The 26,462-nt window shown below is 44.1% G+C and overlaps 1 protein-coding gene across 1 annotated transcript; it reads right to left on the bottom strand.

Annotated features, from left to right (window-relative positions):
- Window positions 1–4,571: 4,571 nt before the first annotated feature.
- Window positions 4,572–8,214, bottom strand: LOC119194173 (ubiquinol-cytochrome-c reductase complex assembly factor 1). The gene is made up of 9 exons (XM_037448312.2): window positions 7,961–8,214; window positions 7,109–7,216; window positions 6,650–6,757; window positions 6,455–6,527; window positions 6,233–6,290; window positions 6,000–6,108; window positions 5,597–5,674; window positions 5,366–5,479; window positions 4,572–5,132 (listed from the first exon to the last, which is right to left on the bottom strand). The coding sequence occupies exons 1-9, from the start codon at window positions 8,033–8,035 to the stop codon at window positions 4,998–5,000; spliced, it is 858 nt and encodes a 285-aa protein (XP_037304209.1). The 5' UTR covers window positions 8,036–8,214; the 3' UTR covers window positions 4,572–4,997.
- Window positions 8,215–26,462: the final 18,248 nt, after the last annotated feature.

Below are 26,462 nucleotides of genomic sequence, written 5' to 3'. Positions count from 1 at the left end.
ATTTCATTTTGGTGGTCATATTTCACACGGCGTCGTCAGCCCTTCGTCTTTATTTTGGAGAACAATCAAAGCTGAGCACCAGCAAAGAACTGAATGTTAGAATTCTATCTGTTTTATTGTTTCATTTCTTGCAAAATTTGGCCCAATTTTTATTTCTATTTCATTTGTATCGTCTGGTGAGAGGAGATTCTTTCCATCAGGGGGAGTGGAGAACAGTGAGATGATTCAGGGACAATACAAGCAAAGCAAAAGGTGAAAGAGAAAGACGTCAGCAGAGTGTGTTACATAATGAACATCTTGTTGACTCCAGACGAATGTTATGTTCTTCATAATAAAGGAACTTTGTTCTTTTGTCTGAAGGGCAGCAGAGAGAATACAAAAAAAGCTCTTTGTGTGGAACAAACAACGTTTCTGAGGAACGGATTAAACAGTCGAGAAAGCAGCTCAGGACAACGTTTAGTTATAAATAAAATACTAAATATTAACATTCAGCTTCCTTTTAACACTCGTGGTTTCCAGGAGGCCGTAATTAACACCGTGTGTGTTTTATTGTTTCTGCTCACTCTGATGCTACAAAGTCAAACTCCTGCAACACGACCTCCATCTCGATGCAGCAACTAATGAGACACACTGAAAGCCTCAATTTAGCATTAACATTTAGGGAGGTGAAATCATGACAGGGATTCGCAGTTTTCATGATGCAGTTGAGTGTGATTGCCTGCCGTGAGTCTTCCTTCTTCCATCGGTTCGGGGTCTTCGCTAACCGGCACCAGAGCGTCAATCAGGAACGTGAGCGGATGGAAAGAAAGCGAATAAGCGCATTTCAGTGAGACGGCGAGTTTGCGATCTTCACGCTGAAATGTTCCCCATCGGCGTCCCTTCTTCTGGACTTCCTCTCTCCACCCACAGCTCCAACACCCGGGCAGCATGGCGTCCAGGAAGTGGCGCTGGCTAGCAGCTAAAGGTTGCAGCTCGTGCCTCGGAGTGTGAGACTCGAGGATTGTGGGAAGACAATTTGTTCCCTCCGAGAAGAGAGAATGGAAGCTCCAAAGGAGAATGGACCACGCAGAAGACGTGTTGCATTATGAAGCAACACAAAGCTCCTTTGTTACACCAGAGAGTCCGTGCACAGGGGCTCACGGTGGACTTCGGGAGCATCCCGGGTCCCAGGGGGGTCTGGACCCTCTTTACGTGGGCGGTGACCTGCAAAGAAACAAATGAAAAACGTAGATATTAAACGTGACAAAATAAATGAGTTACCCCCTAAATAATACCAGTACTGGTCCTATGTATAAACCAGTCTTAGTGTAGTCCTGATTCTCTATGTAAACCAGTCCTGAACCAGTTTGGTCCCAAACCTCTATTTGAACTAGTCTTAGTGTAGTCCTGATACTCTGGTCCTATGTGAGCCAGTGTTAGTGTAGTCCTTATATCAGAGAGAAGATGTTCTGTTTCTATATAGTTCTTCTTCATGTTAGTCCACCGTGCACAGACCCAGATCCCCCACCAGAGACCAGTCCAGAGACAAAAAGTGGACGTCGTCCTCGTGTCGCTACTCAAGTCTTGCGGTTTCTTTTCGTTTTCCAATGATGAGGGAATGAGGGACCATATCTGGACTTGGAGACCGGTTAGAAGAACCAAAACCCAGTCTATATAAAACATCAGCGTAAGCGCGGGGGTGACACTGCCCCCCCCCCCCCCCCCCCCTCCTCCCCCTTTAAAGCAGGCCGCGGGGTCCTCTCAAACCGAACAAGGGCGGAGAGGGAAATAAGCGGCTGAGGAGGAACCACGAGGCCCGGGGCTCAGTGCGTGAAATAACCAGTGAGTCAAGATCTGCTTCATGTGCCGAAAAGTGTCCCAATGGTGTGAGTATGACTGGAAAATTAAAACCAGTACAAGCAACCACTGCTAGCCCGACAGCTGCCACGTCAAATAAAAACCCTCTATTCTAGTCACATAATATTTGATAATGTCACTTGGCAGATGGCTGATTCAACACAGCTCACTTCCCTTATTTATTTCTTACCAGCAGATTTCTCAGCAGGAAAATATTCGTGTCTGTTTCCATCCTGCAGAGTGACCGTAGCTGAGTGGAAAACACGGCTTGAGTGTTTATTCATTAGTAACAAACACAAAAGTCCTAAAAAACAACAACACAGAAACATAATAAAAGGCATAAAAGAAGGACAGATGAGCTCCACCCAATTATATCAATTATGTATATATATATATATATTTTAAAATTGGTATTTGAAAATGGGATTGGAAAATCGTGACATATTTTCCTTATTTCCAGCGTCCTGATGTGTGCAGATGTTGCTGTAATAACCATTTCCCTTTTGAGATCCAGTTGTTTGTTGTTTAAAATCCTTCTTTTTCCTTCCTATTCTTCTTTGTCCGATTGCAGCCTTGACCTTTGACCTGTAACGACTACAGCTCTTTGTGTTGCCGCATTATGCTAAAATGCTCACACGAGAAGTTTAGCATGTATAATGTTTACCATCTTATAAAATGAACTATTGAGATGCTCAATGGCTCTTCTGTTAGCAGCATTATCCACAGAGCGGCATGTGAATTGCTTTCGTACAGTTCTCTTTTTTTCCACACGATTTGAGCAACGCAGCCCGGGAAATATCGACTAGCGGTCGACAGCGTAAGGAGGGTCTGTCCTCTGGGGACCACGAATATCTGAATGAATATCTCTTAAGACCACAGATGTTTAGGACAAACCGTCCAAGGAGCTGTGGACACGTGTGAGGAGGGAACATTCCTCCTTTGAACCTTCATGTATAAATAGAAAAAAATCACGTAACCAAAGGAGCGCGACCGGTTGGTGCAGGTCGGAGTCATGAGGCAGTTCTGGGTGTGAAGGGGTCGCCTGGAGAACTGCGCTGCCTTACGAACCGCAGCATTCCGCCGTGCGCGCTGTTGCAACACGTTGTGCGTTCTAACACAACACTCAACACACTACTCACGTACAGCGAGTACGTCTCAGATGTTTTCTCTCACACACGTTTGATGACAGACATTTTTATTTGATCTGCAGGACTCCTGTGGTTATATAAATATAAATACAGCCCTACTGATGGTGACAGCTTGTCACTGACCGACGTCCTCAAACGTCTCGCAGACTAATGAGGCTCAGTTTGAGGTGTCAGAGGTCCCGACTTCTCTGTGACCCAGATCAGTCAGGACTCGGTTCCCCCGGGGATCCTCCGTAATGAAACCTGGTTCAGGACCCAGTTTCTGTCCTGACACACAAACGGAGAGTCTTTGTTCTGGGAGGAAAGAAAACCTGTTTTTTTAGGCAGGTTGATCCCTTTGCTGCAGAGGATACATGTAAATATATAAATATGTATATCATATGATTCATATTCATGTGGAGGATCAGGATCAGTGAGACCAGCTTGTTAAACTGTACCTAACTAGAGTTGTTTTTGTTTCTGTGTATTGCTATTGGTTGGTATTCTGTTGGGATCAAACCCAATCCGGACCGAGTGAGCTGCAGGACGACCCGGGGGGAGGATGTTTGGTGAAACTGGTTTTATAGTCAGCAGACATTTACCACTAAATCTCCTCTTTCAGAGTAAAATCAAATCCTCCTTTCACAGTAAAATAGACTAAATCAAAGCTGATTGGAGGCTTTAGAAACTGACCACATTTTGAGTCCTTTAAAGAACTTTGTGGAAGTCAGTGACCTGAAACCTGGACACCGAGGGACTGAACTAATGTCACCTGTCAGCTGGATTGACTGTGAGAGGCATTGTGGGTATTTATGATACATGTCCATCTGGTCACATCAGTTATTCAAACGTGTGTGTGAATGTGCCTCATTGAGTGAAATGATCTCATTTATATTGCAGCCTTGTTAATAAGGTTTGAACCTGGTTGTTTGTGTCTTCTGAATGACTCAGCGCTAAAAACACGAGGGCATCGAAGGTGCTTCTTTGTAGCCGCTGCAGAATGACGTCACCAACATGCGTCTCCCTCCATCACAACTACGCAGCTTAGTGCAAGTGGCGTGGACTGTCTTTTCCGAACTCCTCATGAATTCTCCGGTGACATTTTCCACAGAGGTCAAGGAAAGGTGGTTAGGAATAGATGTTAGGTCATTTTTTGGACAATTAAAATTTTGCCTGTTAGAAGTTGATGCCAAAATAAGGGTTTTCAGTCTCCTTATTGAAGCAGACACACAGTCATTGATGTCACATGACCAGTCGGCCGAAGGTCACCTATGCAGAGTGGACTCAAAATCACGTGTCAAAAGTAACAGTATACTAAATATATAAAATAAGGTCCTTGAGATGCTAATCATTAACAGGTGGCGTGTGGCGCCCTCTGCAGGTGATAATCTGAATCTGTACACACACACACACACACACACACTTTAAGTGACAATTACAATAGCTGCAGACTCAGTTATGGCTCTAGGGGCACATACTACCTCACTCAAACCTGCAGCGCTAAGGATTGTGGGTAATCCACCATATGTTTATTTCATTAATAAATGCACCACTTCGTATTCCTCCGGGGTCCTTTGGCTCACAAACACAGATCAACACTTTCACACATCCAGAGAAAGTTTAAATTTATTCACTTTTTTAAAAACAAGAACAAAAATATCTCAATTTTCTTTTCATAGAGGAGAGAGGGGGAGGATACGAGAACCATTATTTCAGGTCACCTGACTTTCACTCGCTTAAGGCTACACACAGTGGAGGAGGAGCGGTGACAGGAGGGGGAGGGGGGTGTAAACGTTGAGGTATACAAAATACTTTATAAATACAACGAAGCGTTAATGTGGGTCAGAAAAGAAGCTTTTAAAACAGGAGGAGGAAAAGGAGGAATCCTGTTGTTGGAGCGGTTGTTCTGCTGTGTGTGTGCGTTTGTGTGATCCCTAAATATTCAAAGTCTATCCTTCCATGACAGAAGAGAAGAGAAGACAGGAGACATGATGAGGAGACATAATGTGGCGGCAAGGGTCAGAGGTCAACGTTTCACAGGCCGGTGTCGTTGTACGTGGGCGTGGCCACCTTAAGGATGCTCTGAGCGTTGTCCTCCACCAGGGGGCGCCACTTCACCTCCCCAGTCAGGATCAGGTCATCCCCATCCAGAGCGTCAATGTACTGCATCTGCAGGGGAGGGATCATGTAGTCGTTACAGGTCAAAGGTCAAGGCTGCATTCGGACACTTTGTCAGACCGTAAAAAAGAAGGATTTTAAACAAATGGATCTCAAAAGGGAAATGGTTATTACAGCATCATCTGCACACATCAGGACGCTGGAAATAAGGAAAATATTACACAATTTTCCAATCGCATTTCCAAATACAATTTTTTTTATATATAAAAATGGGTGGAGCTCACCTGCTTGCGTACGTATCCCACCATGAGCTCCAGCTGCCGGGGGTCGTCACACTCGCAGTTGAAGAGGTTCCTCCACAGAGCGGCAGCCAGCACGCCGTCATCCGACAGGATGCCCTACGGACACAAAAGCCCCCGGGTACAGCGTCAGCTGATCCAGGATACACGAGAGAGAGAGTGTGTGTGTGTGTGTGTGTGTGTGTGTGTGTGTGTGTGTGTGTGTCCATGAGTCACCTCGTCGTATCCAAAGATGGCGGCGTAGAATGTCTCTGTCATCGACTTCAATCCCTCCTTCCTGTGGCTGGCATCGATCTGTGAGTCATGATGCACGGAGAGAAAGAGGTTATTTGTTTAATCAAAGCGTGAAGCCTTGCGGCTGGTGCAGGAAGAGCGCATGGTTTCATCGACCAGTGGAGAGGAAGTGACCATAAATGGACTGAGGAGGACATAGTGTCTCTCATGGAAACCTGTCACTCAGCGTGTAGCCCCGCCCTAAAATATCCTGCTTCATGGTCTGTATGACTCTCAATGGACCATAAATTACAGTTCTCAGTATTTAAAAAAAAAAAAAAAGACAAAAGGTTCAAATCAAATCTTTGTGTTTTGTCATTTGTGCTCAAAGTTGAAGTGGACTCACCCCCATGATCTTGCTCCTCTGCTCCACGTCCTCCCACATGGAGTGGACGATGTAACGGCACATGTACTTCCCTTCTCTGCCCTCCTGACGCATACGCACCAAACACATCCTGAAGGGGGTCACAGGGACGTCAGGTGTGTAGGTGTGTGTGTGTGTGTGTGTGTGTGTGTGTGTGTGTGTGTGTGTGTGTGTGTGTGTGTGTGTGTGCGCGTGTGCGTGCGTGCGAAACTCACCACACGTGTAGCTGCGCTACCAAGAACCAGGAGTTGAGTGTGTCGGGGAGAGAGCACTCTGAAACATACACGGCCACAACCAGCATTACAACATCTCTAGCTGCTGATATCATAATAAATGAGCTTTCCAGTTATTGTGGAAACTCAAATTAAATCCCTTTTTTGTTTATTTATTTTTGAGTTCTGGACTTTTATTTGGAAGGGAAAATCTAATGGACTTACTCTCAAAGAAGTCGTCGTAGTTGATCCTCTCGACACAGCAGGTGTACATGCGCAACGCAGCGATCTTGATTTTCTGTCAAGACCAAAAGGGAAGAAATTAGCGACACCATGAACATCTATCTACCTCTAAATAGATCTGAACTGGCACCTTCAGACGTCTCTTCCCCCCCATGCATCTCTCCTCCCTTTCCTCACCCATTTGTTGTATTTCAGCGTTCCCGTGAAGCCCATGGCCTCGATGAGCTTGGTGAAGGCGCCGACCTCCTCCTCCGTGTGCTGACGGGTCTCCTTCACGTTGCACAACTGACGGATCAGATGTGGGGGGGAAAAAAAATAAGATGTCACATATGTGCATATATGTGACATATTTTATGTGCAGCCGCAGAGTGAATTAATACACGGATCTATTCTCAGTCGCCTTCATGTCCTGAGAGTTGTGTTTCTTATCCTTTATCAACAACCAGTCAACAAGAAGTGACCTCATCTGGACTCAGGAGGAAAAGCTGGCCCTAAAGCATCCCCTGCTTTATGGTCTGTTTGACTCTAATGTTCTCATAGACTTCTACGGGACCAGAGGATTCGCCCCCTGGTGGTTAATACAGGGACTGCAGTTTTAACACATGGAGCTCGTCTGTTTTGTGGAGGTGTTGTTACCTGTGTGCTGATGTGCAGCGTCCGACATGCTGTCAGACGAGGAGGGGGGGCTCTGGCCATCCGGCAGGCTGCAGAAGCTCTGGAGAAACCGGCTTCCTGACTCAACACCTGGAGAGCGACAGAGGATCAGACGTGTAAGAACAAGAAGATTGACTCATATGTTGGTCAGGAACGCATCACATGTTAAACAGAAGCAGACACTTTGACACTTTGAGAGGCTGCTGGAGGGAAGTTTGCATAATTTTTTTCTTAACAGTCAAATGAGAACAGACACATTCAAAACAAAAACAACAACACTATATCAAATACGATTAGGTAATCTTTTTTCTATATAAATATATATAATATTTAACTCACAACTTAGTGTCAAAATAATATTTTAAAATTAGGAGACTAATCAGTTAACAAACTAACAAGTAAAGACACTGTGACGCTTTGCAGCTTTTACTTATCATGTCATATTCAACTAAATGAAATATCTTTGGACATTTGATGTCTCACTTTAGATAACCGAGGTTATACATTATATTTATACATCAGGTTTGTCTTTCTGTTAACACTGATTTTAAATAAAGGTCTCATGTGGATTTCTGTGTTCATCCAGCAATTAGTGGGTCTCAGGAACGTTGGATAAGAGTCAAGTTCACCTCCATGAGCCGCCCCTCTCAGGTAACGAGACCCTGTCTTTAAACCAGTAGCGGGGAGTTAAAATGCTGCCGCAGGCCTCCTACTAATAAAACAACCCTCAAATGTTGTCTCGTGCTGTTGCTTTGTTAAGAGAACTTAATGCGACGTGTTTCTCTGATCAAATCCAATTAGCCGGCTAGGCTAACGTTGGGCTATTAACGTTACCTTTCCGCCGGCGGGCCGGGACGCCGTCGCGTTGATAGCGGCCCTGGCGGCTGACTGCAGCGGCCGCCGATACATGACTCGCTCCCGGTGTCCCGGTGTCACGGCGAAGAAGCGGGCTGCCACTGAATCGCGGCCCCCTCCGGTGATGAAACCTTCGGGTTTGGTAACGCTGTTTCTGTCTCTTCCGCTCCACTTCCTCCTCAGCAATGTCAACGGGAACACGTCCGGCGCCGACCCGCGTCCGACCGGAAACAGAGGGTCCGCAGAGAAACGGTCCGCTTTGACACGGAGCATTAAATTAGGACCGGTTTGATCTTTTCTTTATTTTTTATTTTGTCATTTATAGATAGATAGATGTTTATAGATATTTCGTTTTTACTTCAAAACTGGCGGCCCAAATCTTTAGATTCCATGAATTAAAAATGAGCTCAGCGGAGCAGTCAATCTGAATCCGAACATAATTTATTTATTAAGTATTGGATATTGTTGTGAAAATACTTAAATAAATAATAATTATAATAATATAAGTACGGTTAAAAGAACATATTGACTATATTGAATCAAAACACAATGTAATTTAAATGTATTAACAAATAATATACACATACTCAACACAGTCAAATCTACAATGTTGAGGTGTTTGTACTTTTTTTTTTTTTTGCTCTAACTTATACTCCACCACACTTTTGGATCCAAATACAGTTTATTTTCAATTATTTTACAACGTTATTTTCTTTATGTATTTAGATTAACTACTAAATCTTTGCCGTTCAAAGCTATGCATTCAGCCAATCAGCTGCTTCGTGCCGAAGCTCCCACACAATCACACAGTGTGCAACGCATTCCTGCCTGAAAGGACATGAGGTGAAGTGTTTTAGTCCCATTGTGTCCCGCAAAGAGGACATATTTACTTATGCGTTTGAGAATTTAGCTTCAATGCCCCGGAAGGATATGTTGAGGCCAGACAGAAACCAATAGGAAAGGTCTATGAGAAGATGACTCTACTTCTCTCTTGATTTATTCCCTCAATAAACATGAGAATCTCTAGTTTCAAGTCTTCTTCAACACACCATGATGTTCATTTAGTAAACGATGGTCCCTGGACATCAATCACTGCTGGTTAATCGATGATTGATGGGGAAATGGTGCGAGAGAAAAAGAAAAGAGGAAGCATGACCGAAACAGCACGAAAGGATGTGAAAGGAAAAAAAACTCAAAGGTCAAGTGGAGTTTTCTGGCCCGCTTGTGAGTGAAATGCTGAACGCAAACAAAAATAATCCAGCTCTGAGTTATGGAGCAGCGTGAGGTCCAGATGTTCACCGCTGGTCACTCTGCAGGGGGCCGGACTCCCTGAGTGACCTCACTTGGCAACGCACACACACACACACACACACACACACACATGGAGCAGCTGCGTCGTGAGGTCATCGGTTTTTGCAGAAGGCTGGTACCCGGTCCTGCGTCAGGAGGTGTTAGTGGGAACACTAGCCAGGGGGTAAAGGAAGGAAGAGCGAGGAGGAGGAGGAGGGGCCTGAGTGGAGCCCTGTGTAAACGCAACATTGTTTTGTTTCCCTCACTAAGCATACGACATAAAGATCAGCAGTTAATCAATCATCTTCTGATTAATCAGGTCACGATTGATCCTTCCCTTCCATTGCTCTGCACCTTGTTTTCCTCACCGTTTGATGAATTGATTTCACTTAAATCATATTTAAATCGTGTGTTGAGCGTGTGCTGTGTTGTTTCTTACGAGGTGAACATCTAATCTGAAGATCATTCTGTGCTAACTCTTTTTTTCCTCATGGCTCCGCCCCCATTGATTTTAGGGAGGGGCTTGTTTGAAACCAGGCGCTCGCACACTTTAGGGAGACGTTTAGCACATGCACGCTTTACTGCGTGTGACGTGTGAGGGTTCAAATATCAACTTGACCTTTGTTTTCTCTGCCCCTCTCTGCTAAAAGTGGACACATGCAGACACACACACACACACGCAGACACACACACACAGTGTGTAGTGTGGCTAGCCGGATGACGGCTGTTATTTATGCCTGCTTTCCTTAGCGAGGTTACTCACACGGAGCCCAGCAGGAGTCCTTTCGCTTCCTCCGAGTGCTGCATCCTTAAATATTTATCCGTACACAAAAACCCCCAATGCATGCTGGGTAGGCTTGGAGTATTACCACGGCGAAATGAGCACTAAAGGTTATTGTTAACCTGCTGAAGTAGTTTGACACCCTCTGTCTTAGAGGGATGAATTTGTATAAACTTAATTAAGAAAACATTTTAACACGTAAAAAAAAACCTCCATCAGATAGAAGATGGTCTATTTCTATACAGTTCTTCTTCATGCTAGGAGGGAGGAGAGAGAGAGATGGAGAGAGACGTGTCCTTGAGGAGTTAGAAGTTACGAAATTTTAAGTTTCACTGAAGTGTTTCCTGGCAATGCAGTTTGTGTGTGAGTGCATGTGCCTGTATAGGTGTGTGTGTGTGTATCCCTTAGATGCTCCTGAGCTCTTCCTGTGTTCCTCTGAGCTGAACCATGTTTTCCGATATGAAGGTTACCATGAGGTCGAGATGTTTCAGGCTTTTCGCGTTCTCATTGGCTGCATGCCAGCTCGTAGCCATGGCTACGCCGCTCACCTCACGATAAATCGGCCTTGCAGGGTTCAGATTTCATCGTCCACTCGTCAGCTCCTGGCCCCTGAGTGAGCCTCTTCTTCATTTAAATACGTCTGCTGTGGTTTGTCTTTTCTCCTTTCAAAGGATTGATGCAGATACGGTGAAAAATGACACAAAATGGCAACACAGAGACACAAATCAACTGCAAAGAGACACAAAATGACTACAAAGAGACATAAAACAATGACAAAAAGACCCAAAACAGCTACAGAGGACGTCACATTATTTTCAAAGACAGCGACACAATAGGAGCCGTTAAATCTCTCTGACTCTTCGGCTCTTCGTGTCGAGGAGCGTCTTGTTGTGTTCTTCTTACACACTTGCAGACTTTCAGGTGCGCAATGCTGTTTCAATTTGTGCTTTCAGCGCTGCAGGGTCGAAATGTGACTCATTTAATAGTCATATATACAGTATCCACTCTATATGTGCATTAAGGGTTCTCATATGCAGACATAATGCTATTACACAGTTTCCATGAAGACACACAATTTCTTTCCCTTGGTCTCAGTAACACACACACACACACACACACACTGGAGCACGGTTGGTTTGTTCAGTGTTTCCTGGCTGTGGGCAGGTCATGCCTAGGTGGGGAAACTGTGACATGTCAACGACGCCCCTGATTATGGCCACGAAGGGAAAACATACAAAACTAACACGCACGCACACGGCGTGTACCCCAACTTGGCCTCCGGGGCGTGTGTGCGTTGCATGTGTGTGTGCGTGTATGTGCGCGCCAGCGGTCAAGACTCATGGGAACCCGAAAGCATCTGCAGTTTGAGACACGGCAACAAAGCAATCCGAGGGCACCGGTGTGGCCAACACGCGTCCAACGAAGTGGGAAAACAAAACCCGCGATCACCTTTAGCAGTTACCTAAACAAATGTAAAACCTCGGTTACACTCGAAGGAACACGCAGTTGTGTGTTTTGTCACGGTCGCCCCGGGCAACCCAGATGCTAATGACGGGTACTGCACGCTGGAAACATGGGTTAGAGGAGACTTGGAGCCTTAGACATCTCAGCAGCTGTTTGATGGATAGACTGGATTTCGGTGGGGCGTTCGTGATCCCCAGGTGATGAACCCTGACTCTCATCATCCGTTGACCTTTTCTCTAACCATGGGGTTGGCATGTTGGGCTTTGTCGGGAAATGATGTGTACACAGACAGGTAGCTATGAGATTTGGCGCACACTGTCATGGCCCCAAGAGAAGGAGTTTTTACTGTATTTGGTGATGTTTTGACCTCCACTGAGGCACCACCGTTAAGGTTAAATATCTTTATGTCTACTGGAACAGAATTTTGTTGTCTGACATCGTGGGCAGATATTCATGTTCCCTTCTGCATCAAATTGTTCATATCTTTAGTTACGGGCCGCAGAGATGGTAATGTTGGTTGAAGTAGCTACCAGCAGGAAGTACAGGAGGGAGGGATGAATAAAAGAAGGGAGAAAAGGATGTTGAGATGGATGATGGAGGGATGGATGGATGATGGGAGGGAGGAGTGGACTGAGGGATGGATGATGGATGGAGGGGTGATGAAGGGTGATGCCAGTGAGAGAGGGATAAATGAAGGGAGGGAGGAGGGAACAAGGATAGATAGATAGATAGAAGGGAGAAAGGTGTATTTGGAGCAATGTATGATGGGTAAATGGAAGGATGGTGGAAGTGAAGGAAAGGAGGAAAGGAGGAAGGGATGGAAGAAAAGAGACCTGAGGCCAGTGACAAGCCAACAGGTTGATCAGACCAGTCCAGCCAACTCAGTGTTGGTGTTGGCACGCAAACACACACACACACACACACACACACACACACACACACACACACACACACACGCACACCAAACAGCACTCCAGCAGAGGTGACCTCACTTCTGTAAAGTTTGTGCTAACATATAATCACCCACTGAATGGCCACAGCCTGTTTTATGGCCTCCTGGAGCTCAGGAAATACGCACACACACCACACACACACACACACACACACACACACACACACATAAAAACACACAAACAAACACACACTCTTTCAAAACAGGGGCACAAACACATTAGAGTCATATGCGCCCCCCCCTCCTCCTCCTCCTCCCGGGGCTGAACTCTCACCAGCAGCAGCTAAGCGCCCACTTAAGATGTCCAGCAGAGAAGCCCAAACCACAGAAGAAGAATCCACAGCAGCTACATTCAGGGGCCTCTCAGCAGAGACCTCGATTGTTTTATTAGCTTTATTATTTACTATAGTTACATGAGGACGGAACATATGGGACCTGTAAAATAATACGACAATAAATGAGTAAAAGGGAAAGAAAGACACAAGATGTTTATATTTATTTTTCATATTACAATTGTGAACTTTACCCATGAAATACTACGACTCAAAATATTGCCACAACTGTTTTCTCATTATGCTTTTCCTTCATTTCACATTTAACATGGCAACTTTCAAAAAATGGTTGACGTGATACCGAAACAGGTTTTCTTCATACAAAATTGCATCTTGATGCTTGAAACATGACAAAACATTTGTTCATTTCTCCTTTTAAATCCCAACTTTATTTTTAAACTTAACTGCAACTCATTGGAACAAGTTCTCGAGCAGCGTGGAAATGCATGAGACCACTCGGAAGGGAAGGGACAAACTGACCGGAATCATTCAGCATCCGTAGCCGTGGTTACGTCAAATTACAATGTTGTTCTGTACGTTATCAACATGATCGTGAAGCAGGAAGTAGAAACATGCCGGGAGGTGGTGGAATAGAACCAAGTCTAAACTTGCACAAACATATGACTTACATATTAATTACAGATCGTGAACAAATCCCCCCCCCCCCACACACACACACAGAAAAGCAGGGAGCGATGATGTCATCATCACAGGACAGGTGCCAGATATTCCCACTGCGGGGAAATAACATGACAGCAAAACCAACGAGCCCATTAGTCACACGTAACGCCACCTGTAAATGCTGTGTGTAATTGTGTGAGGGAGTTTGTTTGTGTGTGCGTGGGCGCGTGTGTGTTGGAGTGTTTTTACAGGTTATTTGCTCCACGACTACAACTGGTGGAAAACATGAATCGGACAGATTGACGGACAATATATGACGAAAATACTGTACGCAATACAGGACAAACGAAGAGAGGGAGGGAAATGAATAGTCTTCGGTGTTAAAATTGAAAAAATATATAAACTCAAATGTATGGTATCTTGGGCGGGGGATGGGTTTGAGGTGGAGGGAAAAAAGAAACCTAATCCAGGTTTTGAGAACTTGTCAGGATATATTAGACTAGGTGAGCGGCCTGCTGTAAAAAAACACACACACACACACAAACATACTCTCTCTTTGCTCTACGACACACACTGTGCACAATCTCTGCTGAAGATACACACACACACACACACACACACACACACACGCGGTGGAGTCATAAAGTGGCTCCAGATAACTTAAGCTGAGTACTCGATGACATCATGACAGCTATGGGGCAGCGCTGCCTTTTCCATGTTTTCCTTTGCCGGAGCAAAGGTTTACCTTCCCCACAGTGAGGAGGAAGAGGAGGAGGTGGTGGATGAGGAGGAGGTGGTTGATGAGGATGGAGGAGGTGGCTATGTGTATATATATATATATATATATATATATATATATATATATATATATATATATATATATATGCGATGAACGTGTTTATTCATCGCATGGATTAACGACAGCCCTAATATCCATGCGATGAATAAACACGTTAGTCTATGCAATTAATTTGGGCAAGATGCAACAAAAATATATTTTGACATAGTTAACGTACCATTGTTTACTTCTGGTTTAAAATGAAAAAAATGACCCTAATATCCATGCGATGAATAAACACGTTAGTCTATGCAATTAATTTGGGCAAGATGCAACAAAAATATATTTTGACATAGTTAACGTACCATTGTTTACTTCTGGTTTAAAATGAAAAAAATGACCGCAAAAGGTGAGCTCATGATCTCTCAGATGGTAGCTCAAGACGAAGAGAGCTTTTTGCTTTGGAAGTAAAACAAACAGAGAACTGTGCAGAGGAATTACTCCACGTGTCAAACAGAAGGGGGGTGAGTGGCAAACGGACCACTTTAAGCACCGCTATGCTAAGCTACCTGCTAGGCTAAGCTACCTGCTAGGCTAAGCTACCTGCTAGGCTAAGCCAGCTGGAAGAGTTGCTAGTTCAACATATTCCACCCGGGGGAATTCTGCCTCCAAGATGATCAAATGTGTGTAGTTTTTGTTTTTGTCTAAAATACATGTTTTCTGTGATTACTCATTACTTGTTAAACATTCATTAAAAACAACATTGTAACGACAACATTCATTCATCGCCATTAAGCGAGATTAATGAATTTCAAAATGTGCGATTCATTTGTTTGTTTTTTTGTCTATTAACAGACCTAATATTTATATATGTGCGTTTAAAAGGTTTTGACTACTCATTACTGAGATTAAATAAAGAAACCACAGAGAGAAAACTTCCTTTTAACACCAGCGATGCGTTAAGATTAGAATGAACACATTTATTACATGCACAAAATCTGTTTTTTTTGGAGGTGGTTGAGAACTTAGGGTCAATGTTGGTGCCATGAGTTTTAAATCATCATATTTTCAGGAATAAAAAGGGAAACTTTCATTGCTCATGTTTTATGAGCAGATTAAGAAAAGAAATCCCTGAAACATGTTTTTAGATTTGATGGTGAAGTAAAAGGTCTGAAAACGTCTTCTACTCCACAAAGTATTTTTTATAAAAACAATGTGCAGTTTATGTTAATGAACAGAAAAAACAACGCTTTAATTTGAAAAATATGTGAACGAAAGAAACAAACATGATGTGTCAGAGAGAGACATTGAAGAAGGACCACAGTGAGGGACAAGGACATGGAAGTCTGTCCCCTCTGGACTGATAGTGACTCTAATAGATAAAATGTCCCTCCAAGGAACAGGTCCCAAAACACAAAGAGACACAAAACAACTACCCAGAGACACAAAAGACACAAGTGAAGATACAGAAAAATATTGTATGACGTTGTACATTTTCTGTTAGTGTTTATCCTCATTTTGCATCACTTTATAGTTGTTTTGATGAACTCTTTGTAATTCTTTTGTCTGCCTTAAGGCTGTTTTGCATGCTTTTGGTTTTGTTTATGTCTCATTGTCGTTGTTTTTCGTGCTGTCGGTTATGAGCAAAGTGAGCTGTCACTCAATGTAAGCGTTCCAGTTTCCTTTCCTGTGTTTTGGGAGCGATCCATGGAACAACATGCAGACTTCCGCCCTTGCGGTTTGGGTTTAAATGTCTTCCCTGTTGCTGACCTGCATCGTCATGGTTACCATAAGAACAGGGATTACTGTGGTCGTGGTTTGAAGAAAGAAAGTTGGGGATTTGGTGACACATCCTCTCGCCCATCCGGCTGCACTGTGATTCCTCCCCATGTCCTTCAGAGGTTGTGAGGCTGAACCTTTGTAGTGGGTTTGACCGACCGAGCGAGTGAGTGTCTCTCCCTTTGAGTCACTGACTTACTCTGGTGGTCCTCGGTCTTGTGGCCTAGCTCCTGTTTTCCTGGCTCCTGTCTCCTGTCTCCTGGCTCCTGTGTCCTGGTTCCTGTGTCCTGGCTCCTGCGTCCTGGCTCCTGTGGCCTAGCTACTGTGTCCTGGCTCCTGTGTCCTGGTTCCTGTGTCCTGGTTCCTGTGTCCTGGCTCTTGTGTCCTGGCTCCTGCGTCCTGGCTCCTGTGTCCTGGCTCCTGTGGCCTAGCTTCTGTGTCCTGGCTCCTGCGTCCTGAATCCGGTGGCTGGCATTAACTGATGACCGGGAAGCCAACCTGACTGAGTTCGTGGAGCAGGTGCAAGGCATCATGGGAGTCCCCCAGAGGGAAAAGCTACAGCAAACCTAAACCTGAACACACGTCTGCACCAATGGTATGCGTGTGCGCATGTGTGTGTGTATGTGTGCATGATGAGGGTATGTGTTTGGCAAGGTGGCTTAGCAACAATCAGTTAAAATGACGCATTACGAGCATTCCTGAGTTCTTCCGAAGTTGTTTATCAAGTTGCAGACATTAGTACATAGTGGTGGATAAATTTAGCCCAAGACTCAACAACCGTTTTAGACCCATTGTTATTGGAAAGTCTGTGGAGCGACTTCAAATGATACATACACTGTGGGAAACAAACTGTTGGCATTAGAGCAGAGAACATTGTGGCAACAGTTAACGCAGCGAGTCATCCTAAAACAGTGGATTAAATTGCCTATACGTGCTGAATTGCTCTCAGGGTCATGTGGGCTGGAACCTATCAGAGCATGGATTCTAAGATGAGATGTCTGTGCCTCCAGCCCACCTGAAACTCAAATAAATAAACTCAAATTTGTGCAACCTTTAAGTTGTTGGGCCTTTCTGTGGAAACACAAGATCCTGGGAAGAGCTCAAACCCTGGACTCTGTCTGTATGCAGCAAATGGCTGACTGGCCAGTCCAACGAAGCCCGTGTAGCCCCGCAACTTTGCAATCCTAGAACGCAGTGGGGAACCTACGACTCTCAGCAGAAAGCTGTAGTTCATCAGGTCTACACAATCTTCAAAAGAGGAAGCCATAACCCAGATTAGTCTCATCACCCTTTCTTAGGAATAGAAGGTGCTTCATGCACATCGACCCTTATGCTTGGACATTGTACCAGAAAGTCACTCTTTCTTGTGCGTTTTTCTACAAAAGCAATTTCTGATTGTCACATGCAGGCAATCTTTTCAAAATAGACTTCCGTCTTTACAGGGAACAACTCAGGTTAACTAGGCCAGATCGTCTTTTCACAGACCGATGTGGTCGTTGAAGGACCTGCCCATGTAGACTGTGAGGCCAGGTCCTCTGGAGGATTCTGCTGACAAAATGAGACACAGCTATAGAGTTTGGTCATTTGGCCGTCGCCATATATTTGGTTTTGGCCATCAACATCTTGGCTTTTTGCAACCCCTGCATGGAAGGTGGCGTTGCAAAGTGACGTTGGAGTCAGTGAGGTTGTGCGGCCTGTGGATCAATCGCGCAGGAGACTGTAGAGCAGGGGTGTCAAACTCATTTCAGGTCCGGGCCAGATACTGCCGACTTCGAGCGAACTGACGATCGGCGCGAACGGCTGACGGGGGGCGCTGACGGGGGAGAGGGGGGGGGCGGGGGGGGGGGGGGGGGGGGGCGCTGGCCGTCCGAACGATGGTTCGCGGACGGCGGAAAGTACGCACTCCGGTGGCAGACCGCACTGGACGTGCAGCCGGACACCCGCGGCGAGTTTGACATATGTAACCCAGACAAATAACATGAACAGTTCAATATAATTACATCTATGGTTTAAATACACGTATTCTGCCACATGCTGGTGGAGAGGCGAACACGTTTACTCTGCAAATCTTCTTAAACTTTCTCTGCTCTGCTCACTGAAGCAAAACAATACGTGGACAATAAATATCAGAGCCAAGAGCAGCGAGTGTAGTCAACTACTGCTGCTAACACATCCCGTCAGACCAGGATTATTTATTTATATCTGTTAATGAACTTTTCTCCTCTTGTTACCCTTTTTGGGGAGAGGGATAGTTGAAAGTTGACACAAGTGGTATGTAATACAGACTGTGAGGCGGGGACAACACATGGAGAGTGCATTGTGGGATTTGTAGTATTATGGTGATGCGATATACCGGCGGGCCAGCTCGAATATTAAATAGATTTGATCATGCGGGCCAAAGATAATTCATTCACGGGCCGGATGTGGCCCGCGGGCCTTGAGTTTGACACATGTGCTGTAGAGCATTTTTACCTTTTATTATGTCGACAACAGCACAATGTCTGACGAAAAAAAGGGTTTGTTGATGGTGAAGGACAAAGTGGGCTTTGTTGAGCTCTGGGTGCTGGAAAACACTCACATGGAACAACTTCTGGAAGAACTCTAACTGTAATAATCAGTCGATTACTCAGTATCTCCAAATATCAGAAAGCAAGGTTCTTTAAAGCAGTGAGTGAGAGCAGGTTTAACGTTGTGTTCAACCCTCTCATTACTTTCTCTCCGACCGTGATGTCCGAGGTCTGAGTTCAACAATAACACACTATGTTAGAGAAGTGGGGGTAACAGAGAGAGAAGGTGGTTGACAGGAAGGGATAAAGCCCCCTTTGTTGGGGCAAAGCTCTGAGGCACAGCGGCTGTGGGCTGCGGGATTCAGATGAAGAGATAAAAAACACTTTAACCGTTACCTTCTGACGCCAGAGCCAAGGTCTCCCCTTCACAGTAACCACCATTTGATTTCTTTGTTTGAGGTGCAGGGTCTCTGCTCGCGGGTTCACCAAAGGTCCAAATGCGGAGAATCAAATGGCGAAAAGCTTCTTGCCAGTGTGCATGTTCGTGTGAGGCCAGTACAGCCTGCAGATGACTCATGGACATGTAAGAAGGTTCCCAATAAGGAGTGTGGAGGGCAGCTTGCGGCCTTTTAGTGTCTGCAGAGTATGCCATTATGGTCCAATGGAAAGTATTCACTCCAGTTAAGGAAATATATAAAAAATAGCTAATTGTTATTGTAATATGACTCTAAATGGACCATCGTTTTCTAAATGAACATCATGCTGTATTGAAGAAGACTCAAAACTAGAGATTGAGACCATAAGCCCATGTTTACTGAGGGAATAAATAAAGAGAGAGTCATTTTCTCACAGACTTCTATAGGAACAGAGGAGTTGCCCCCTGGTGGTCACAACAGAGAATGCAGCTTTAATACATTATAACCAACACGGCTGCAATATTGGTGCCATTTAGTATTTACTTAAGTGCAAAATTATAAGGATGCAATGTGCCAAGTTTGATGTTTTCAGTGTTTTAGTTTTTTATGCAATAAGATGTGTCAGCTTTTTCTACTTTTTTACTTTTTTTTGCAAATACTGAATATATGTGATCGGATTCTCGGATTCTCTCCCAATGATGCGCTTGTCCCTCTCGACAAATTTCCCAAGAGTCCTCTAAGTGCTTTTTTGCTGCGCTCAGCGCTAACTACACCCAGCCCCCATTTTGTTGCGTTTATCCGCCACACCTTCAAGACCGTTCCGTGAAATATAGTCTAACATGAAACCGGTCTGTGAGGCAAAAAAGGTTAGGGATCTCTACACAATAGAGAAAGAGGAATAATAATGCATATGCAGAATTATAATAAAACAGACAATAGAGGCAAGTGAGAGGAGAACACAGCCACATTTGCTTTTAGAAATAGAAGATGCTTCCAAATGTATTATCAGATTTAGCAAAAATGTGTGTTTAATAAACTGCAGTATGAAATGGAAAATACGTGAAACAACTGCTGTTTCTATTTAAGTTTGAAAAACATTTTATGATGATTATTCTGGGTCTGGTTATGACACGCACACAACCTCGTACTTCTGTGTTTTCAACTAAATACATTTGCCTCATGACTGTGTACATAACCTTGAGCTAATCATTGTGACCTGAACCTTTAAAACGACCATCAATCAGGTGTCTGAATGTCTCTCCTTAAGTGAGGGCTGTCCAAAATGTCCCCACTTTCTGTTGATGTCCTGACAGTTTAAAACTCCAATTGGCCCTCACAAAGATAGCTGTCCAAGTACACATTCACACACACACACACACACACACACACTGTTTTAGAAAAATACGTAAAATAATTTCTTGAGACTTAAATTACAGAAATAGTTATGTTACAAAAATGGACTTGACATGAGACTACAACCGCCTGTCACTCAAAGAGGCCACTCTCATAATTAGGCCTAACTTTTGTCCTAATATCAAATTAAACTGGTGAATTTACCACTTCACAGACTGGGGATTGACTTACTTTTGCAGCCTTTTGTGGCATTTAAGCACCTGCAGTTTTTAGCCCTCCCACATTCGTTTTTCTGAACTTCCAATTTCACTGCTTGGTACTTCTGTGGATCAACAAATTATAGAAAAATATGTCTACGCAGTGTACATTATAGACAAACCAATACATTGACAAAAAATCTCTGTAAACATGTAAAAGGAGTGTTTGACCCTGTGTGAAACTTTAACAAGTCGTGACTAAATTATACCTGTACTTGTATGGGATGTGTTTACTAATTTCTCCTTTTTCCACTCTAAAAAAGATTGAGGCCATTAATCAGATGATCTCACCATAAATTAAAGATATGTTTGTGTTGCTGGATTTATATTCACACAAACTCATTCATAACTATCAGGAAAAGGTTGTTTTCTTTCTCTCTTGACTCTTGCAAAGATTTTTTCCCACAGCCCGCCCTCTTTTTTTCTGGTGTTTCCTTAAGCCGGGGGTTCACTCCGCACGAAACATCATTCAAATTTTGAGTTATTGTTGCCCGGTTGTGTGGTGTTCTCGGCCCCCCCGGTCACACATGGAGCCTGTGTGGACGCTCGGCTGCTCCCATCGTTTCCTTTTACAGCCCGCTGATGTTGAACTTTTAGCCTCCGGCTCCTCACCCGACGTTAAGAGGGTTTTTTTTTTAGAGCCGTTTTGGTGCCAGAAAACGATCTGCTGCCACCGTATGAAACGCTGCGCAGTCCATCAACATTTCGTTGACTCAGTTGAACTGTGAGGCTCGGGGGCACGCGGACACATTTTACGCAGGAAGTGACATAATTGTGTACGCTGTGATTGTGCAGGCATTGTTGAAAATAGCCGAACTCAGTATTTACTCACTGGGCTCGGGTTTCACGCAAGGGCAGTGCGTAATAAAATTGAACAAAACATACCTGTATTCTGTTGAAGCCCCAATATGAGCGGCACCGGAGTTCAAGGCTCCCAGAGGAAGTGGTTATGTTTCTTTTTGTTGCCGTATTCCCTTGCTGAAATGAAGGAAGTTATGGTTGTTGGTGCAACAGCACAGGTCTCATGTTTAATGTGGCTCCCCATGCTGGCAATAAGGGTGATCCCCACTGCCACATTATAGACTTAAGCACCATTAAAATGATGTGAATAAAAATATCTTCTGCCAATCCTTCGTTTTAAAACGAGACAAAGTAATGTTGGATCATATTTCATTTATTATTTGGAGACGACTGGACCCACTGAGGTTGTCCCATTGACTGTCTATGAGAAGTGGACGTAGCAGAGACGATATCCCCCATTGGTTTATGGATTGACGATTGGAAGCCTTGCATCACCTACTTGTTACGTACCTCTCTGTGGTTTTGAGTCCCGTAGTTTTTATTGCCTATTCTTAATCATTTTGCCTGTTTTATCTCTTTGTACCTTTGCTGTGTCTCTTTGTAGGTCATTTTTGTAATTGTTTTGTCTTTCGTTCAGCTCATTTTTTGTCTCTTTGTATCTCTTAAAGGTCATCAAAGGCCCTGCTGTAGTTTTTATTGCATTTGTTTGAACTGTTTTGAAGCCATTTGTCTTTTTGTAGTCATATTGGATCTGTTTGTGGTTTATATGTTCCATTCCAAAGTACTTGTGGTCTCTTTGTGTCTCTTTGAGGTAGTTTTCTTGGTTCTAGGTGTCCGTCTCATTTTGGGACTTAATGCCCGAATTTCATTGAGAAATCCACTCTGTCCGTACATTCATATCTCAAGTAGACTTTTTGGATATACAACGTTTATTTTGCTGGTTTTGGAGCAATCAGTAAAGAAGATGCTTGCAATAGGGTTGAAAAAGAAAAGCTGGAAAACATTATTACGGGATTATCTTATCAGGAAATGGTCCCATTTCAGCTGTGAGGGACAAAGAGCTGCGGTTCGGTTACACAAACCAGAGATGGATTCCTTGAACGAGGCTCAGTCGGCTAACGCGGAGTGCATGTGTGTAGATGCAACCAGAACACTGTGTTTCCCTTCCTAATCAGGGCTTCATGTTGCGCAACACGGAGACAGCTTGGAAGCAAAAAGGAGCCAACCAGAGGCCTCACTGTCCTTCTCACACAGCGCACAAGAAAACTTGCAGTGTTCACATTTTCTTGTAGGTAAAGTATCTCTGAGGGTACGAATGAAATTCACCAATTGGATGTGTCTTAAAATAAAAAAAAACTTAAGAGTTGTAATGTCTTTATATCTCTAAATGCAGCAATTCACTCGTTTTAATAATATTATTAACACAGGGTTAGTCGGACAAAATATATCTCTTACCTAACTTCTTGCACACATCACAAATGGCTCCAAACAAGTTCATTCAAATCATACAATCACCACCACCAAAGTTCTCCTGCCAAGTGAAGCTCAAACATCCAATTCTAATTATTGATGGCGTTCATCAGCTGGAACAAATCTGGAACTTGAAGATACAAATCTGTTTAAAGGACCTGCTGATTCTTCATGTTTTCACCTAAAATGTTGTATTGTATGTTGTAAAATCTCCACAATGTCACGTTCACTTGATCTCCAACTTTCATAAAGATCGGACTAACATCAAACAATTCTCCCTTTTCTCCGCTAAGATGTTCTGCATTTGTGTTTTGACTTATTTCCGGTCTCTCAAAACTCGCAATACACTCGTTGTCTTTGAGCTACATGGCGTAATAGTCATTTTTACAGGTTACATTTCTTCTGAATTCAACAATTCTTAAACCTCAGGTGCCCATGCACGAGGCTGAAATGAGACGATTGGAATTGGAATCCGCAGAATTTGACACGTGCAAATACAGAGAAGTCGGAGAGATCAACGGACAAAGATACGAGAATGATCCCATGTCCTCACCGGGATATGAAGACGAGGAAGACGAGGATGTGTCCCACGACTTCAGGATTTATGAGGATCAGTTTCTGTTCTGGAGGTTTGGGAATCACTGGACCTGCACAGGGGGGCCGGGGAGGGGTCTAATTCTGATTTATTTATACGAGCTCCGGGATATGGGACACCGCCTTTTGATTCGTCCTCACACCTCAGTGCTCTACTTAAACACGGGAAAAGACTGAAATACACTGCGGCCCGGCACAAGGACGAGGACGAGCCCGAACGGCCCACACTGTCAACACATTTTTTTTTTTTATTCTGAACACACATACCGGGTGGGTACAAGCCGGTGATCAGGAGCCCCCCCACCAAACTTTGTGTCCCTTTTGCGGTGCACATTTTTGACAACATTGATTCGCTGTTTGGTTTAGAGTTTGTTCCGATTGTATTCGATTGTTGTCTAAACCTAGCTGATAGTTTTGTTGATGAAGTTAGTTGTTCCTGAACTTAAGTGCATTTGTTGTCTGAAATGAACTTTTGTTTTAGGGTACCGTTTAGCAAGTCCCTAAGAAATAAAAAAAATTGAATCCAGTAAGTCACCAGCCATGAGACTTTTACAAATACATATATACTGTATATATTATTTGCAAGCCACCCTGTGGTGATATTTATTTTGCCATTCGTGCGGCTCTGTTGGGTTTATTGTAGCGTGGCTCACCATCGGAGTGCCGGTGTTTATGAAGAGGATGGGAGTGGGAGTGGGGCGTTTACCTCTGCCCTCAGCCGGCTGCGCGTGGGTGTGTTTGGTCTGCGTTTGTGTATCTAGTTGTGCCGCCGTGTTACGATCCAACTTTCAGGGTGTCCAAGTTGGCCCGCCGTGCAGATCTGCCCTCGCGGGGATGTTTGACAGGAAGAGGTTTAACGCGTCATTTGTGCACCGGAGGATGCCGAGTCAGGGTAAAAGCCAGTCGACACTTGACCAAAGGCAGCGATGCTATTTCTGTGTTCTCCTATTTTAAGAGTCCGTTGAGCCACTTGTTGGTGACCACTGTCCTAAAGGCCGCAGTGGAGGCCGGTTTTCTTGGAGTTCCAACTCATGGAGGCAACTGGACCCAACTCACGGCCTGGTTCGGGCGACTCTTTCCCCGTTAGACGTCCCGATGACGAGGCACGCGGATCGTAGTTTTAGACAAAAATACATCCCCATGCAACAAGAGGAGCTTCAAAACACTGATCTTCTGATGACTGTAGGTCTATAATCTATAATCGTTGATGCTCATTCTGCTCCATCAAAGCCACATTTACACTAACTCCCACTTAAAGGAGTCAACTAAAATCACCCAATAGCAGGACGGACCATTTTTTAACATGATCAATTATCAAACGGGCTAAACAAAACGCAAATTATTTGCGATGTGTTTGGTGTGGACGCAGCGTTAGGAACCTTTCAGTGATTTCTGGAAATCAGACTGATTACACGTTAATTCATGCGTGAAAATACAGACACAAAGACCGGAGAAAATGGATGGACACTCAGCAAGTTCAAAAGTGAGACAGGTGAGTCTTTCAAAATGCTGGCGTGTTGCACCGTGTAGACAACACTTCTAAGACGACAGTGTGTGTTTGTGCGTATGTGTGTCTGTGAGAGTGTGGGTCTTCACTGTTTCCGCAGGTGGTGGCCATATTGAGAAAGACAATGAGGGAAGGCGAAGTCCGGGGCGACAGGTACTTGGCAGCTCACAACCAGAGTAATGCTGCTTAAATAGACCCCTCTCTCTCCCACACGCATGTATACACTTATAAGAGCCAGACCATGCGATCACACACACACACACACACACACACACACACACACACATCCCAGCGTTTAAGCCACTGAGCGACACAAAGAAAACGGACACAAAACAAACGGACGTCTTTCGTGACTATTATGCATTCTAACCAAAAACCTGTTCTATTGTGAACAATTTAACCTTAACGCACACACACACACACATACAAGATGTGAATGTGTCCGCACATATTTACTCCTGCACATGTTACACTCCCACTTTCTGTCTACTAAGCGTGTGTTCCAATAAGATTACACACTCTTACACCATGATTACTCACAATCTGTCTGACTTTCTTTCACACACACACGCACACACAGACACACAGACACACACACACACACATTCGGAGCCCCAGCGTGGATGCAAATAGGAGGAAGCAGACAAATGATCCGTCTCTCCTGGAATGCCTTCATGGAGAAGGGAGACGGCCAAACTCTGCGACTGGAGACTGTTAGAGAATTCGTACCACCCGTGTTTCCTGCCTGCCTCGTTGTGAGGAGCTGTTGGTGGGGGGCGGGTCCGACATGCTAACTTTGTGAATGAAAAAAGGTCTTCTGTGTGTGTGTGTGTGTGCGCCAAGCGGTGTGAAACTTGGATGTGTAGTTTTTCTCTTCCTGCTGACTGTGATAAACTGACCAGTCAGTTCACGGTGAATTTGGCGTATTAATTATCTGTAACGTTTTCATACAAACAAATGTCTGTCTCGCTACTCTGCGTTTCCGAATCTAAGGGTGATTTAGTGCCCGCGCTGATTGATTCACTGCTGCTGTTTGGCCAGAAGAGAAGCAGCGGCAGGAAGAGCGCAGCACTAAAGGTGTCACTGAGGAAACACACTGAGTCCTGTGTTAGATTTTCCTTCAGCATCCGGTCGGTTCCACATGAGTCTTACAAGAGGTTATTCAGCAAGAACAAGTATATATATATACATATGTATATTAAAGTAATTGCATAGATATATATAACTAGGCCGACATCGGATGTGCTTCTTTATGTTTTCAAATAAATGTCTATGTGAAAAATGTGTTGCTGCTAGATGCAAAAAGTTGATGGGTTTCTTTTATTGTGTGTCTCAGACTTTCTTCAAAAATCAAACTAAATGTTTTATGTGCTAATTTTCAAGGTTTGTTCCCAGTTTTATTCTCACTAAACAAAATATTATTGAAATTAAACAAATTTTCCAAATCATTAAAATGGTACCATTTATAGCAGACTGAAGGTGAAAGTGAGATGAGAAGGTCTGTTTAGCTTAGCTTGTTTGCTTAGCTTAGCATAATGACTGGAAACAAAGGGAAACAGCCAGCGTGGCTCCGTCAAAA

The sequence above is a fragment of the Pungitius pungitius genome, chromosome 8, assembly GCF_949316345.1.
Source record: "Pungitius pungitius chromosome 8, fPunPun2.1, whole genome shotgun sequence".
Lineage (NCBI taxonomy): Eukaryota > Metazoa > Chordata > Actinopteri > Perciformes > Gasterosteidae > Pungitius > Pungitius pungitius.
Note: the sequence above shows the minus strand (reverse complement) of the source record. Positions and strands in the feature narration are given on the sequence as shown.

What these genes read in the sequence shown, in the direction of transcription:
- LOC119194173 (XM_037448312.2), bottom strand. Translation starts at nt 8,035, where the DNA reads ATGTATCGGCGGCCGCTGCAGTCAGCCGCCAGGGCCGCTATCAACGCG. An exon ending in CGCTGCACATCAGCACACAG is followed by an intron (nt 6,758 to 7,108) that starts GTAACAACACCT and finishes CTGATCCGTCAG; the next exon opens with TTGTGCAACGTGAAGGAGAC. An exon ending in CCATCTTTGGATACGACGAG is followed by an intron (nt 5,480 to 5,596) that starts GTGACTCATGGA and finishes TTGTGTCCGTAG; the next exon opens with GGCATCCTGTCGGATGACGG.